Source organism: Eurosta solidaginis, chromosome 3 (assembly GCF_040869045.1).
Source record: "Eurosta solidaginis isolate ZX-2024a chromosome 3, ASM4086904v1, whole genome shotgun sequence".
Taxonomy (NCBI): Eukaryota; Metazoa; Arthropoda; class Insecta; order Diptera; family Tephritidae; genus Eurosta; species Eurosta solidaginis.
Window position 1 is genome coordinate 239890030 of NC_090321.1, and position 14739 is coordinate 239904768.

The following is a 14739-nucleotide window of genomic DNA, read 5'->3' on the forward strand; positions in this document are numbered from 1 at the left end:
GTATGATTGGTATGTGGGGGACAAATTTTCAGACTTTTGCCAAATTACTGACAGACGTAGCGACAATATTTTTGCATTGGCTCTTAATGAGCGATTACCGCATCAAACAGTGGACCCCAATTTGTTAAGTTAAATAAGAATTGTTGATTCCGTTGCATCAACCTTACCACTATAGGAAAGGTTCAAGCTCAAAAGCTTATTATTTAACGCAGAGAAATTATTACTTCAGAATTTGATTTTTGGCCATGACTCTGTCGCTGATAAAATGCCTATTAGGACAAGTGCGAGTCCTAAGTTCATTAAGAACTCAACACTACGCAACCAGTGATCAATTTTTTTTAGTATTTGCATAGAGATGAAATTGTAAAAAAAACTACCTATATTACGCTTTCCCACAAATTCGTTCGTATTTATAGCATGTCCCCACAAAGCTCCCTCTCCATGCTTATCTCGGTAACTCCATCCCTCTCACCTGAAGCACACTTCTCAAAATTTTCTTCACATAGTTTTAGGAGACTTATAAATTTAGTTAAATGTTAGGAAATATTCCATAAATTTTCGAAAATGCCCTGCCATCATAAGTGGGTAATAATCTGGATAAAATATGGATCATCCAACTCTCAAATAAGAATAAAAATGTGAATAGTTTGTGAAGCAGGTGTACAAATCTGGCCAATGTTGAACAAGTTTTCTCCCTGTACGTGTGAGCAATGGTTTAAATATCCTTTACATTCTTTTAGGTGCCTACTTTTAAAGAAGGTAATTTAAAAGTTTTACAAGCTTTAATTTGGCAGTCGTTGAAGATATCATGATGAAATTTGGCAGGAAAGTTACTCCTATTACTATATGTGTTCTAAAAGTCGGATGGCGAACACGCCTACTTTAAAAACAAATATTTTAAGTCAAATTTTAACAAAAAATTTAATTACTTTACAGTATATAAGTAAATTAAGTCAACATTCAACTCCAACATATGTCTCCAAAACTCTTAGCTGAGTATGTAATGTACGGTTACACACGAACTTAGCCTTCCTTACTTGTTTGTTACTATTTTTGAGCTGAACAACTGAAACGTTTTTAAAATCCTGGCGATAACATTCACAAGTTTTATTTCCATCGTACATTGTGATACACCCTAATTCACATAGTTTTCTCTTGATCGATTAAAATTACAAACCTTTCATTTAATTAAAAATCCTATCACAGTTGAAAAAATTTGCATACAGGTGGTGAAAGACATGTTTATAAGTTTCAAGTCAACACATTTCTACAATTTTTGTGTGTTTTTTTTTTTTGTATTACTGCATTGTCATAATGCATAATACCTTTTTGAAAATTTCTTCAAACTGCAAAAAAAATACCAAAGAAATTTGTATGCGTATCATATTTTCCAATTGTACACATGCAACCAATAATAATATTTGGTTTATGTATAGATATGTTAATCAACACACTTTTATTTTATCAGTTTACTTGCTGCCTAAGTGCTAAATTAATACATAATTTTACTTTATTAAAAATCAGAAAATCAGATATAATTAGGCTGTGCGCGCTCCCTTCCAATTTGGCATGGGAAATTTACCAAGTGGCAAAATGAAGACATTTTAGCACATTGTCAATTTTTTGTTTTTGCTATGCATGGAAATCAAAAATATATATGACTTTTAACAAAATTACCTTTTATGTGCTTTTATAAAAGTACATTAGAAATCGATGTTAATCAAATCAGCCAATGAAGTTCGTCTCTTCAGTCTTTTGAACGCATTTATTTAAAGTTTGTGTCTTAAGTCTTTCGTTGGTGCTAAAAAAGTTTGCACATTGTTGTGTCGATACAGCTGACTTTAATGGCTTGTCAGAAACTAATGGTTGCCAGATGTATTGAATAAAACTGGCTTTTAGGTGCAATAGTATATGAACTATTGGAAACTACATGCCTTTTTTGAACACATCAAAGTTTAAAAATTGAGTTTACGCCACAATTTTTGGATTTGGGACCAATGTGCACTGGGGATGCCAATTTTGCTGTCTCGGATTTTTTGGCACTTTATTATTATGTTTTTTTGTTTTGCAGCCGTATGGCCTTAACAGCATAAAAAAATATTTGGCGTGATTTACCTCCGAAGAATTCTAGGCCGCGCTTCTCTTCCAATTCGCGTCGTGTGCCTTTTAATTTTGCATACAAATTGACGCGACGGGACCTATGTACATGTTTATGCCGACTCCGAATGGCATCTGCAAGGCAGATGCATTTTCACTGAGAAGCTTTTCAATGCAGAAATACAATCGGAGGGTTCGCCAAATCACTACCGTGGGACGGCCCGCTTAGAAAACTTGTCTTCTAATTGAAAAAAAACTTTTTTTTAAATTTTTGACGTTTCTTTGCCCGGGGATCGAACCCATGATCTTCGGTGTGGTAGGCGCAGCAAGCTACCACCACACCATGGCCAGTATAGCGTCATCTAATATAGGAGGAACAAATTACTATAGATTTTGGAGCCACAATAGAGTCCTAGGGTTGACGCAAGGGTGAGGAAATGGCAGGGCATACTATATACGTGTATACCGATAAATCCAAATTAGCGGAAAGGTTCGGGTCTGCCGTTCACTGTGTCGATCCAGAAATAAGTAGATCACACAGACTGCCAGATCACTGTAGTGCCTTCCTGACAGAAATTGTGGCCGTAGAGAAAGTATCAGAAATTATGGAGCTTGTGTGCTTAGTCTGAATATTGATAATTAGGCGTAAACAAGTATTGGAGAAACTTGGCTCAAGCACATATATATTTTGTTGCCGCTCGTAAAGGGATATACGTAACTAAAACAAAAGAGGCGATATTATTCCATAAATCTACGTTATACTTCCCGATCCGCTTGGGAGTAATCAAAAGGAAACAGGAGTTGCATAGGATTCATCGAGCAAGAAAGGCTATAAACGCGGGACTGCAAAATTTCTAGATGATGTGCAAATTCTATGATATAAGACCTACAAAGTTGCTCGTATCTCTAAAGAGAGAAAACTTAATTCTGGCGTAACATACTTATGAATTAGAACACGTCAGTAGCAGAGAATTTCGGTAGAAGCAGGCTGTAGGAAGAAACAGTTGAGCATGTTCTGTGTTCGTGTCTAACGGGGCTCCAACTACTAGTGACGATAAAGATGTCAAATCTTGAGGCAACAGTAGAACGCTCCTAGTAAATGACTAGATAACGCAGTTATTTTATAACATATGTCATGGTACCGAAATAGGTTTTTCCATTTGTCGTGAAACATATTCTGATATCACTATGGATACAATCCAGTCGTTGTTGATCGGTCTGTGCAGCCTAACGTTACCTCAGTAGCAGACTCCACGTGGCCAGTGGGACTCCGAATTTCTTACAGCCCCCAACGTCAGGTTAGGGTCCTGCTTCCCGAATGATGGAGTACCTGAAGTCAAAAGCCCACAGCTCATATCGTCCACATTAAGCCCCTAGGACAGTTTCCTGTACAAAGTTACCCTAGATATTTAACTCTAGAAGAAATTACCAGTATCAAAGGTGTCTTGAAATCGAGAATCTTTTATGTCAGCATCATCAGTTCCATTTTTTCAGTGCTGACGGCAAGTGCAACATTGCTGGGTCATTTGCGTAAGCAACTGGCTGCTGAGTGAGCGACGTGCTTCAGCGCCACCGCAAGTTCGTTTACTTCCGGAGCGCTGTTTCGTTTCGTTTGTTAATAAATTCAATCAAATCCCTTTGGTCTCCTTAACCAACCAGGACGTTTTCGTTGGCCTTAACCAGGACATTATTAAACGCACTTTCGATATCAGACAAAAACTAAGAACAAATTTGTTGTGCTCTGAGGACCTCTCTATTTACGATAGGCATGCTGCAACGCCGAAAGTTAAACTCAATGAATGCTTTCATGCATGCACAAATAAATCCACCCACTCTCAACTATTTTTAAGAGAAACCACGTTTTCGCAGAAGCTTCTCCACGTATCCCATTTGGTTATTCGTATCTTCGATTTGTAAACACAAAAACGCATCTTGGGTATTTTGCAGTTCGAGTGTAGCTCACTCATTCTGGCCTTGTTGTTGTTGCCGCCTACTGGAAGCTCTTAGGTCGCCAGGGAAATTCCTGTAAGTTTTCATCTAGCAGGACTGCTCAAAGAGGCTATTGCTCACCGAGATAAAGCTCTCTACCATAGCTTCTTACTCAGTTTTGAGATCCAGTTGAGTGCTTAGGGTTTCTACAAGATGTTTTAGCAGAACGTACTCCATTCGCAGAAAACTGAACGAGTCCTCGTAAGGAATGCTCTAGCGCGATATCTGGTCTACCAGTTCCCTATTAACCACCATGAGTACCAAAGCCTCTTTCCTTACCGCCGTAGCAAAAGTCCGATCGTCCGCCCTCTCAAATATATAGAGCGCCTCAATTACAAAAAATGGCATTAAAAGCTAATCACTCGTTTTGGTAACGGAGCTCCTTAGATGTTGTGGTGCTCCTCGAGTTGCCACCAACAATTTGGCCGTCTCCTCTCCTTCTTACTTCGGCTGAGAAATGAGAATGCAAAGTTAAATTTTATCTTTTCTCGCCTTTCTCACGTCTTCCTAAGGTAGTCTGACAATTTTACTAAAACAAAAAAAAAACAACAATTCATTAACAACGAACATAAATATCAGTAAATAAAATAAAGCTGGACACTTACATTATTGTATTAAATTACAAAAACAATTAAACACAGTGATGCGTTTCTAAGAGTATATGCAAAAAATAAGCAACGCTTACACAGCGGTGAAAAATAAAATTTGTTTAATAGAATATCTTAGATCCAACTTCGTGTTATTAAATTTTATTTATGCTTGTTGTTAACGAATTGTTTTTTAAAACAAAATTATCAGAATCCCTGAGGAAGACGTGACAGCGTCGAAACGCGTGGAAAAAATGATAAAAAATTAAATATACCTTCTCAGTTCTGGACCGAAAAGCTCCAATAAACGGAGAAAGTTATATGATTAACTTTGCCACAAATTGGGCTAAATTCTAAATGCCATTAGCACCCAGATAAATTTCAGTTTAAATCAAAACCCCCACCATTTCATTCATTCATTCATTTATTTAATGCACATATAAGACATGGTCTTTTACAGTGTCATATTTGAAACGTTTGCTTAATACTAGATCAAATTTATTACTTATTTATATATTTAATATTAGTTACTGACAGAGCGAGATTCAAAAAGTGAGATCAATTCAAAAAGTGAGATGAAGTAAGACAAATCATAGATATTTTTCATAAGTTCATTAACAAAGGATCTGGTGTACAGCTAATTTGAAGCGGGTAGGATTTAGTTCTGACTTTACTTTATTAGGCAACGCATTCCACAATTGCACAGTACTCGTTGCCCTAGGCCTATGAAAAGCTTGTGATACGGTCAACCATGGCACGTTACTGCAAGACCTAGAAGGGTCTACCCTTCCCCCATGTCTTAAAAGGTGGACCGCAAATTATCTGGGTGGCCGGCAGGCATCGGTGCAATTTATAAACGAAATATCAAAACCAAGAAGAATTAAACAAGGGGTGCCACAGGGGTGTCTTATCGCCACTTTTGTTTAACTTCTACATATCAAAGCTACCTTCGCCACCAGAAGGAGTTACTATCGTTTCCTACGCCGATGACTGCACAATAATGGCCACAGGCCCAGGCTCACAGATCGATGAAATTTGCAACAGAATAAACGGCTACCTCCCTGATCTCTCCATAAATCCTCCGCGACCTTATTTACAGCATGGAATGTCGACCATTTTGAACATCGACGTAGATGGAACTACGCTACCGACTGTCCTACACCCTAAAATCTTGGGTGTGACGTTTGATCAGGATCTACATTTTGGTGAGCATGCAGCCGCAATTGTACCGAAAATCCAGAGCCGTAATAAAATCCTCAAATCTCTTGCTGGCAGTACTTAGGGAAAAGACAGAGAAACTCTCATTACCACTTACAAAGCAATTGGTCAGCCGATTGCATGCTACGCGTCCCCTATATGGTCGCCAAGCCTAAAAACTACTCACTGGAAGAAGCTACAGGCCTGCTAAAATACTGCTCTCATAACCGCCACGGGCTGTCTTCTTATGTCCCCAGAACACCATCTACATAATGAGGCGAGAATACTCCCCATCAGATAGATAAATGAGATGCTAACCAAACAGTTCCTGTTGAATATCCAGAAACCTGGGCATCCCAACAGACATCTTATTGATGAGCCAACACCGCCTAGGGGCTTAAGGAGTCATCTCCGTAAGCAGTATGAGGAAATACGGCACCTGAGAACTCAGTCGTATGAAGCAAAAAAACACAAGCAGATCCTCAGTGAACTCCACAAACAGGCGTCGGACCTTTATGCCAGGAATTGCCCGGTGAAACCAGTACTCAAAGAACAGTACCAAAAACTTGCGGAAGAGGAACGAATACTCCCCAGGGAAACGCGAGTCAATCTAGCTCTACTTCGTTCTGAATACTGTAACAGGCTAAACTCTTACCTATCCAGAATCAACCCCGACATACAAAATATATGTCCTGCTTGCAATGTGTCCCCACATGACACCAACCATCTCTTTAATTGTAATGTGGAACCAACGCCTCTAACACCCCTCTCATTATGGTCCACCCCTGTTGAAACAGCAAGTTTCCTTGGACTCTCGTTAGAGGATATTGATGAAATTTGTCATCGGTCGCACCTATTGGATGGGGCGAAGCACCATTTGCCATTATAAAACCCTGAGTTAAAAAAAATTTTAATAATTTGTAATGCTTATATAGTAAAGCCTACTTGCAGAATGACAATTTATATCTTTAACTGAGAGTTAACTTGACATGAGGAGTTAAACGCATACGTTTTTGACAAATTTTTCAACTTAACTATGAGCTCAAAATATAACTTGTCGTTCTGCAAGTGCTTGTCGTCTCGCAATTTTCGGGACTTAAAAAAGCACAGTATTTTATAATTGCCATCGCTAGTATTTACATATTAAGTAAGGTTAATTGTAAAAAATCACTGCAGGTTATCTTCGTGTTCCGAATGCTATTTTTCAATGCTCTATATATATGAAATTTCTTGTATTTTCAATAGAAATTATTTTTCATATTTATTTCTTTTTTTTTCTTTTCAGCTTACAACTTATACTACTAGTCTCAGCGACGTGCCTTTTAGGCAGCGCGCACTCTGCCGCCACCAGCGTTGTCACTGCCTCAGCAACTACCGCTAAACCACAAGGCTTTGCTGCACGCTCCATCGAAGCAAACGATGACGAGGATGAATTTGAATCACAAGCACAAACACATTTGACTTACCGGCAACAACCACAGCCACAACAACAACAACGACAATTATATGATTACAGTCAATCAGAGGAGGATCAAGAGGAAGCGCCACGCCAAGTTTACCAAAGTCGCAATGTGAAACAGCAGAGTAATTACTTAAAACAAAATAATAATAAAAAACAAGCGAGCGAGGAGGAGAGTGAGGAGGAGGTAGAAGAGCCGGATAGACTATCAACATTATTGGCAAATTCAAAATTTAGTTGTAATTCGAAAAATTCAGGGTAAGTATGAACTTAAATTGATCTTGTTTAAATTTATTATATTGCTTTATGTCATTTTATGTTATATTATGTTATTTTATGCTATGTTATGTAATATATTTAATTTTATTACGTGCAATGTTAAGTCATTTTACACCACTAACATTTTGAACCACTGTCCCCAAAATTTTGAAATGTTGGAACTTAAGCTCCCATTACTGATACTTATCATAGACTTGACTTGACTTGGCGTAAACTTGGCAACTTAGCCACGATTATACTCCACTTGGCGCATACAACCTGGCATCATAATCAGCGTTGAAATTTACTTTTAAATAAATGTCAATTTGTATGACAAAATGTCAAAATGAAATGGAAACAAACAAATGGCATCTCAAAATGTAAACGTCACTTAGAACTTACATAGAAAATCAAAATTCAACAGACTTCTAAGTCAAGTTAAGTGTTGCTAAGTTTTGAGTAATCAGTAACATGCAATGTTCATTTAACAGAACTGTAAGTGACAGTTCGCAAGCCAAGTCAAGTCTATGCTAAGTATCAGTAATGGAGCCTTTACACGGTGGCCGCCATGGTATAGTGATAGCGTGCTCCGCCTACCTTGCCTTGCAGATGCCGTTCGGAGTCGGCTTAAACAATGTAGGTCCCGTCCCGGCAATATGTAGGAAAAATTAAAAAGGAGCACGACCGAAATAGGAGAAGCTCGGCCTAAATCTATTCGGAGGCTATAGCGCCTTACATTTATTTATGAATTTAGATACATTACACCGGCGCACAGTGGTCGTTCTTATATGGAGTTGGTGGCCAAAAATACTTCCCGTAGATATATCAACGTGAAACATTGGTCACGGCTTTACAAATATGTGAGAATTATTTTTTCAATAAAATTGGTGCGGGTGATACCTTCATACCGACCCACCACCACCCACCTTCACCGCATGCATAAAAAAAGTAAGTAGCTGTGGGGGTAAAAGTGGTAAGATGTGTCTATCGCAAATACAATGTTTAATAGGATTAAATAAATACATTAAACTTATTAAAAGATCTTGCATACATAACAATAACAAAACAGCAAACACACACAAAAGTTTACATTTGCATATCGTTGACTGGATCAAATAATGTCGTATGTTATATGTGAGTACATATGACATTCGACAATGATTTATCACATTGACGCTATCAGAAAACTGTTGCAAAACATAGTTAGTGGCAGAAAATGGCAGCTGATATTAACACTTTATAATCGTAAAACTATGACTAATAATAAGATATAAGTTCTAACGTGAGGATCGGTGAGGAAACCAACTAAAACTTTAGCTGAAATTGAAATATTTGTGCAAATAAACACTAATAAAGGCACTGGTGAAATTTTAAATAACAAAAAAAAACAACACGCTAAAGACACTAAAATTATTTCAAAATGAAGTAAATGCCTTTGGTTTCAATATTCATTTTTATTTATTTCAATACAATGATATTTTATGTATTTTCAAATAACTTAAACTTGCACTTTATTTTTAACTTGCCCACACTGCAAAAACCAACTAATACCATAACCTCACTTTTGAAGCTATTCTTAAAGACTACAGTCGAATACAACAAAAACAAATATACCTTTTAAAAGGGTGTTCTAATAAGAGATACTAAGGATATATTTGGTGACAACTTGTCACTTTGATTTTTTTATTTTGACCTATGGAACCGACCACTGTGCGGCGCTCTGTTTTGACAATAAGTTTGCCAAGTTCCAGAGCGAATGAATTTTTGATTCCAGGCTGAATGCCAGGTTTTTCATTTTTATCTCCTTTAAGCGTAAGACCACCAAGCAACTCGCAGAGGTCTTTTTTGATTTGTCTTAGAAGTCTACATAACACATATTTTTAGCGCTTTAGCGGTATATATATGAGACATTTTCCGACTTTCTATTGATTTAGGGCGAATAGACTTAAAGTTCTAAGAATTCAAAAAAAAACTATCCGAGCTGGTTCCGGAATTTTGAAATAGTCCCCAAATTATCCGTTAAGCAGAAGCACAACATAAACAAAAAATCCCTAAACTTGTCGGGGTAGACCGATTAAAAAAATTGATCACGTAGGTGTCGAAGAGATACCTTAAATAATTAACTTAAAATAATAATACTATGTTCAAACAGAAAAATAAATTGAGGCAATTTCGATTTAAATTGAGTGGTGCTCATAAAACTCAATTTAGCTGACACAATAGTAATTTGATAGCTGGTTGGCTCGTCTCTACAGCAACAACATACATTTGTTCAGACTGTAAAAATGTACGTGTTGATATTAGGCGGATGGAATGTAATGAAAACATAAAACTTTAAAATTTTTGTGTGTTGTAAGAAAATGTGTTCAATGTTTTTGTTTTATTTTGAGTTTGCCATCTTCTTTTGACAATCCCTACTCCAGTGAAATGAAAAAAGAAAATCAGCTGATGAGATGAGCTAACCATATAGTTGAGCCATGCGTAACTGACGTTTAAATCTACTCAATAAACACACTTTACAAAGTTGTGTTTGCAATTTGAAACAATTTATTACGAATTTTTTTTTAAATTGGCAATTTATTATATTATAAATTGCGTAATAAATTGCCCAAATGGTATAAATTGTCAATTTGGTTTGTGTTTTTACATAACATAAAACCATTTTTAAAAACGCACTGATTATATATATGGTGTGGATCCAGAAATAAGTAGATACATACTACAGGCTGCCAGATCACTGTCTTTCAGACGGAAATTGTAACAGAAGAAATTCTGGATGAAGTGTGCTTAGTCTGCAGTCGTGTCAATATATACATTGTTACCCAGGCAATAATATCACACAGTATTGCATCAAGAACTGTCCCCGAATGAAAAGAAGCATTGGAAAGACATCACTCAGACCATACTTCTAGACTGGCTTCCCGGCCATAAAAAGATAGAAGATAACGAAAAGGCCGGTGAGTTGGCAAAGGAGCCTGCAGCACACGATGAACCGACGTTAGACGTCCCAATCTTTGGGAGGAATCAAAAGGGGACAGGAGTTGGGGCTGCCTAATTTTTTTAGATTTACATCGTTGCTCATATGTCTAAAGAGAAAAGCCTTAAGGCTCACGAAGGCATTAGTAACTGGACACTGCCTTCTGTAGTCACATGCTTATAAGTTAGACCTCGTCAGTAACACCAGAGGAGAGCTGCATGAAGAAACGCTTGAGCACGTTCTGTGCTCGCAAGGTCAAGACTCCAGCTACTAGGGGCAGCAGAGTTGCCAGATCTCGGGGCACCTACTCTCATATAATAAAATAGAGCCAATATAACCTTCAGACTAATAGCTATCTTAAGTAAGTCACGTAATTATCCGTGTGTCAAATTGCATCCAAATCTGTTCCCAACCAATAGTCTGGGCATCTCTAAATCCAAACTTTCGCATTTATAATACTGACGATTCTTACCGGTGGAATTCTTCGTATAGCTCTATTTCAAGACCTTAGTTTCAACAAATAGGTAGAAAGGAGATCGTTCTCAAACTAGAGACTCCATGTAAGTGCCTATCAGTTGTACTCTTGTCAGTTGTACTACTGCAGTTGATTGCTAAATTCATATTGTAACGAACTTCGGGAAATTCCGCTTATTTCCAACCTTCTGCAAACGTTCGGATCGCTAAATTGTCGAATAAATAATTCCAATATTCAATAATACAAAATGGTCTTTATTAGACTACTTTCAAAGTACTTCACAATAACTCTTACTTCACAACTAATGACGTTTTTAAATCAAACTGCTTACTGACTACTCAGCTTGCTCTGCTTTTGTACTCTCGGTTTCCTCGTTCACCCATTTCTCCTAAGGTCTAGTAATTTCGTGAACTTCCTGCTTGGTTATCAGCATATACACGTATATTTGTAGTTTGTATCCATATTCGTGTGTGTATGTGAGTACTACTTCGGCTGATGATGACATGCTTTTGCGAGTATCTCTCTGCTGCCTTATATGTATGTGTGTACATTATGATTGATTTGTTTACGTACATACGAGTGGCTGCTTAGTATCGGATTAGTGATGATAATATTCGCGTGATATTGCCAACGTTATCGTTTGCACAGACCTTAACCTAACGTTGGACTACCCCAACTGCTTCGTCGATTCAGCCCACGTCTCCATCTTGTCGTGGAGTCTGATCTCAATCCCTACAATTCGGAGAATTAATCCTGATTCCATTTAACACTATAGTCTGATTTGTTCGTCATGATATTTACCGTTTGTCTTATGTCTTATTTTATTATGTTATGTCATGTAATATCTTATTTTATGTCAACTTATTATTTTAAATCAAACATATTATTCTACTACCTAATTCTACTAGCTACTACGCCGATGAGTCCCTGAGTTGCGAAGTCTTCCATTATTGCCAAGACAATCAGCGTCATTCTTGGATTTGTCCTGAAGGTTTCACATTTCACCAAATCCATTTGATCTGCATGCCACCATCGCACGACAACATCTGTCAGCAATCTTCGAGATATCACATTGTTAATGATTACCTTTACAAGCCTATTAATTTGCAAGAACACCAAACCAAACCAAATGTGACACTACGCTACTCGGAACGTTACTATCCCGAAAATTATTACGAGAATGATCGTTATTACGATGAAGAGGACACATCGCGTCAACGTGTAAATCATCAACGACAACCCGTGAGTCCCAAAAAAAAGCTTACTTGAGTTTAAGAGACATAATTAATATTTGTATCTTGTCTTTTTTAGGTGCAAGTTGGCCTCCAACAGCATCAGCAGCAACCCCAACAAATTTATCAACAAACACGCCAGCAAGCGCAACCAGTACAACAAGTGGTGCGCCATCAGCCCGTTCAGCAGACGCAACAACAGCCACAGCAGCAGCAAACAACGGTTTATCGTAAACCAGTAATCACAACAACAACAACTCAGCCACAATCACAACAACAGCTAATTCAACCGATACAACAACATTCCATACAACAGCGTCCCATCGCTCAAACAATTGCACCATTAGTTACACAAAGTCCTTACAGATTCTATACGGCTGCATCACCTCTGCAACATGCTGTGCCACAACCTCAAGTCTATCGTACTCCAGAAGAAATCAATATTTCGCTTCTACAACGCCGTCCACAACTTTTTGTTGCCACTTCGACGCCGCGTTACTACGAAGACGATTATCTGTATGAGCGAAGAAAGTAAAAAATTGGGCTTTTAAAAGTCGTTCCTCGTCATTTTCATCCTAATACATAAAAAAACCTTTAATCTATTAGTAGCGTCTAGCCTAAAGTAATGCTTCCACATCCATCTTGTCCAACAACTAAAATGCACTGTGAATGGTATTAAAACAAGAAATCAAAATTTTCGGGATATGTTTTGCTAGCTGTAAGCATTAAACCTAACGAATAATAAAAAAAATGTATTTTATTTTTAACGGTATTTTTTTTTTCTCGTTGGTTAAGTAGGTCCGTGATCAGCCTAAAGGGCCCATTACTGATACTTAGCATAGACTTGACTTGACTTGGCGTAAACTTGGCAACTTAGCCACGATTATACTCCACTTAGCGCATACAATCTGGCATCATAATCAGCTTTGAAATTTATTTTTAAATTAATGTCAATTTGTATGATAAAATGTCAAAATGAAATGGAAACAAACAAATGGCATCTCAAAATGTAAACGTCACTTAGAACTTACATAGAAAATCAAATTTCAACAGACTTCTACGTCAAGTTAAGTGTTGCCAAGTTTTGAGTAATCAGTAACATCCAATGTTCATTTAACAGAACTGTAAGTGACAGTTCAGTCAAGTCGAAGTCTATGCTAAGTATGAGTAATGGGCCCTTAATTCTCATTGGTAATACTCGGCTTAAGCGCTCACTGATGGTATTGGCTTTTCAAACAGAGTGGGGTCGCTATAGAAATGTGTAAATCAAATCCCTTATAGCGGTTCCGTCCGCGCGAAGAAAATAAAATATGATATTTCGTCGTTTGGGAAATATTATTGGCCCGGTGAATAAGCGATTTTGAAAAAGGTTGTTACACGAAACCGTTCTGATATAATACCGAAAGGTCCCGAAAAAACTTTCGAAATAATCTCGAAATACTATATACGAAAACTATCCCAAAATTTAGCTGAATTAGTAATACAATAGTCCAGATTTCCGATATATGTAATACCGAAAGGGGCGACGCTTACATTACGTTACGCTTATTTTGCTGCTTTTCGTCTCACCTCCTACACTGCGGAACGAATTGTGACGCCTTTTTACTTTCGTCCACGATACAGCATGACACTGACTTCAACCCCCAATAATTGTGATCCCGAAAGCATCTCTGGTAGTTCTGTCCAAATTTCCTAAATTGCTTAGACACGATCCATGTGACCAAACATCATTATTATAGGCCAACTAGACTCACAAGTTGAACTATATAACACTGCTGTGCCGTTGGGGACGGGGTGTGGCACTCCCAATACTCATTAAATCTTCTTCGGTACTCGCCGTCGCCAACGCGTAGCAGTCCGTTATTCTTTCAAAGAACTTTCCTCTCCAACACTCCCAGAGCCACCACATCTGATGTTGCCAGTGGACATGCTTTTGCACCATGTATCAGGACGGGTACGATAAGTGGTTTATAGAACATGATTTTAGTTTTCCCATTTAGAACAAAACTTCAAATACCTACTTGGTCCAAAGTAGCATTTATTGGGAAGAGTGATTATTCGCTGGGAGTGGTCGATAGAAAAGTTCTTCGAAAGATTTATGGACCTCTACGATTTGGCGATGGCGAGTACCGAAGAAGATTTAACGATGAGCTGTACGAACTATACGCAGACATAAATATAGTCCAGCGAATTAAAACGTAGCAGTTACGCTGGCTAGGCCATGTTATGAGAATGAAAGATGACGCTCCGGCCAAGAAAGTGTTTCCATCGGAACCCGCCTATGGAAGCAGAGGTAGAGGGCGGCCCCCACTCCGTTGGAAGGACCAGGTGGAAAACGATTTAAACTCCCTTGGTGTGACCAATTGGCGCCAGTTGGCAGAGAGAAGGAGCGACTGGCGTGCCTTGTTGGACGGCCATAACCGTTTAATCGGTTTAGCGCCAATTAACGAAGTAGGATTATTCACTGG

The 14739-nt window shown here is 38.0% G+C and overlaps 1 protein-coding gene across 1 annotated transcript in view; it reads left to right on the top strand.

Annotated features, from left to right (window-relative positions):
• The window catches only part of LOC137245272 (transcription factor SPT20 homolog), a 93785-nt gene extending 80747 nt beyond the window's left edge, over nucleotides 1-13038 (top strand). The window contains 2 exon segments of the mRNA XM_067775645.1: nucleotides 7156-7587; nucleotides 11948-13038. Coding sequence (XP_067631746.1) covers nucleotides 7156-7587; nucleotides 11948-12806 — 1291 coding nt within the window. The 3' untranslated portion in view covers nucleotides 12807-13038.
• Nucleotides 13039-14739: the final 1701 nt, after the last annotated feature.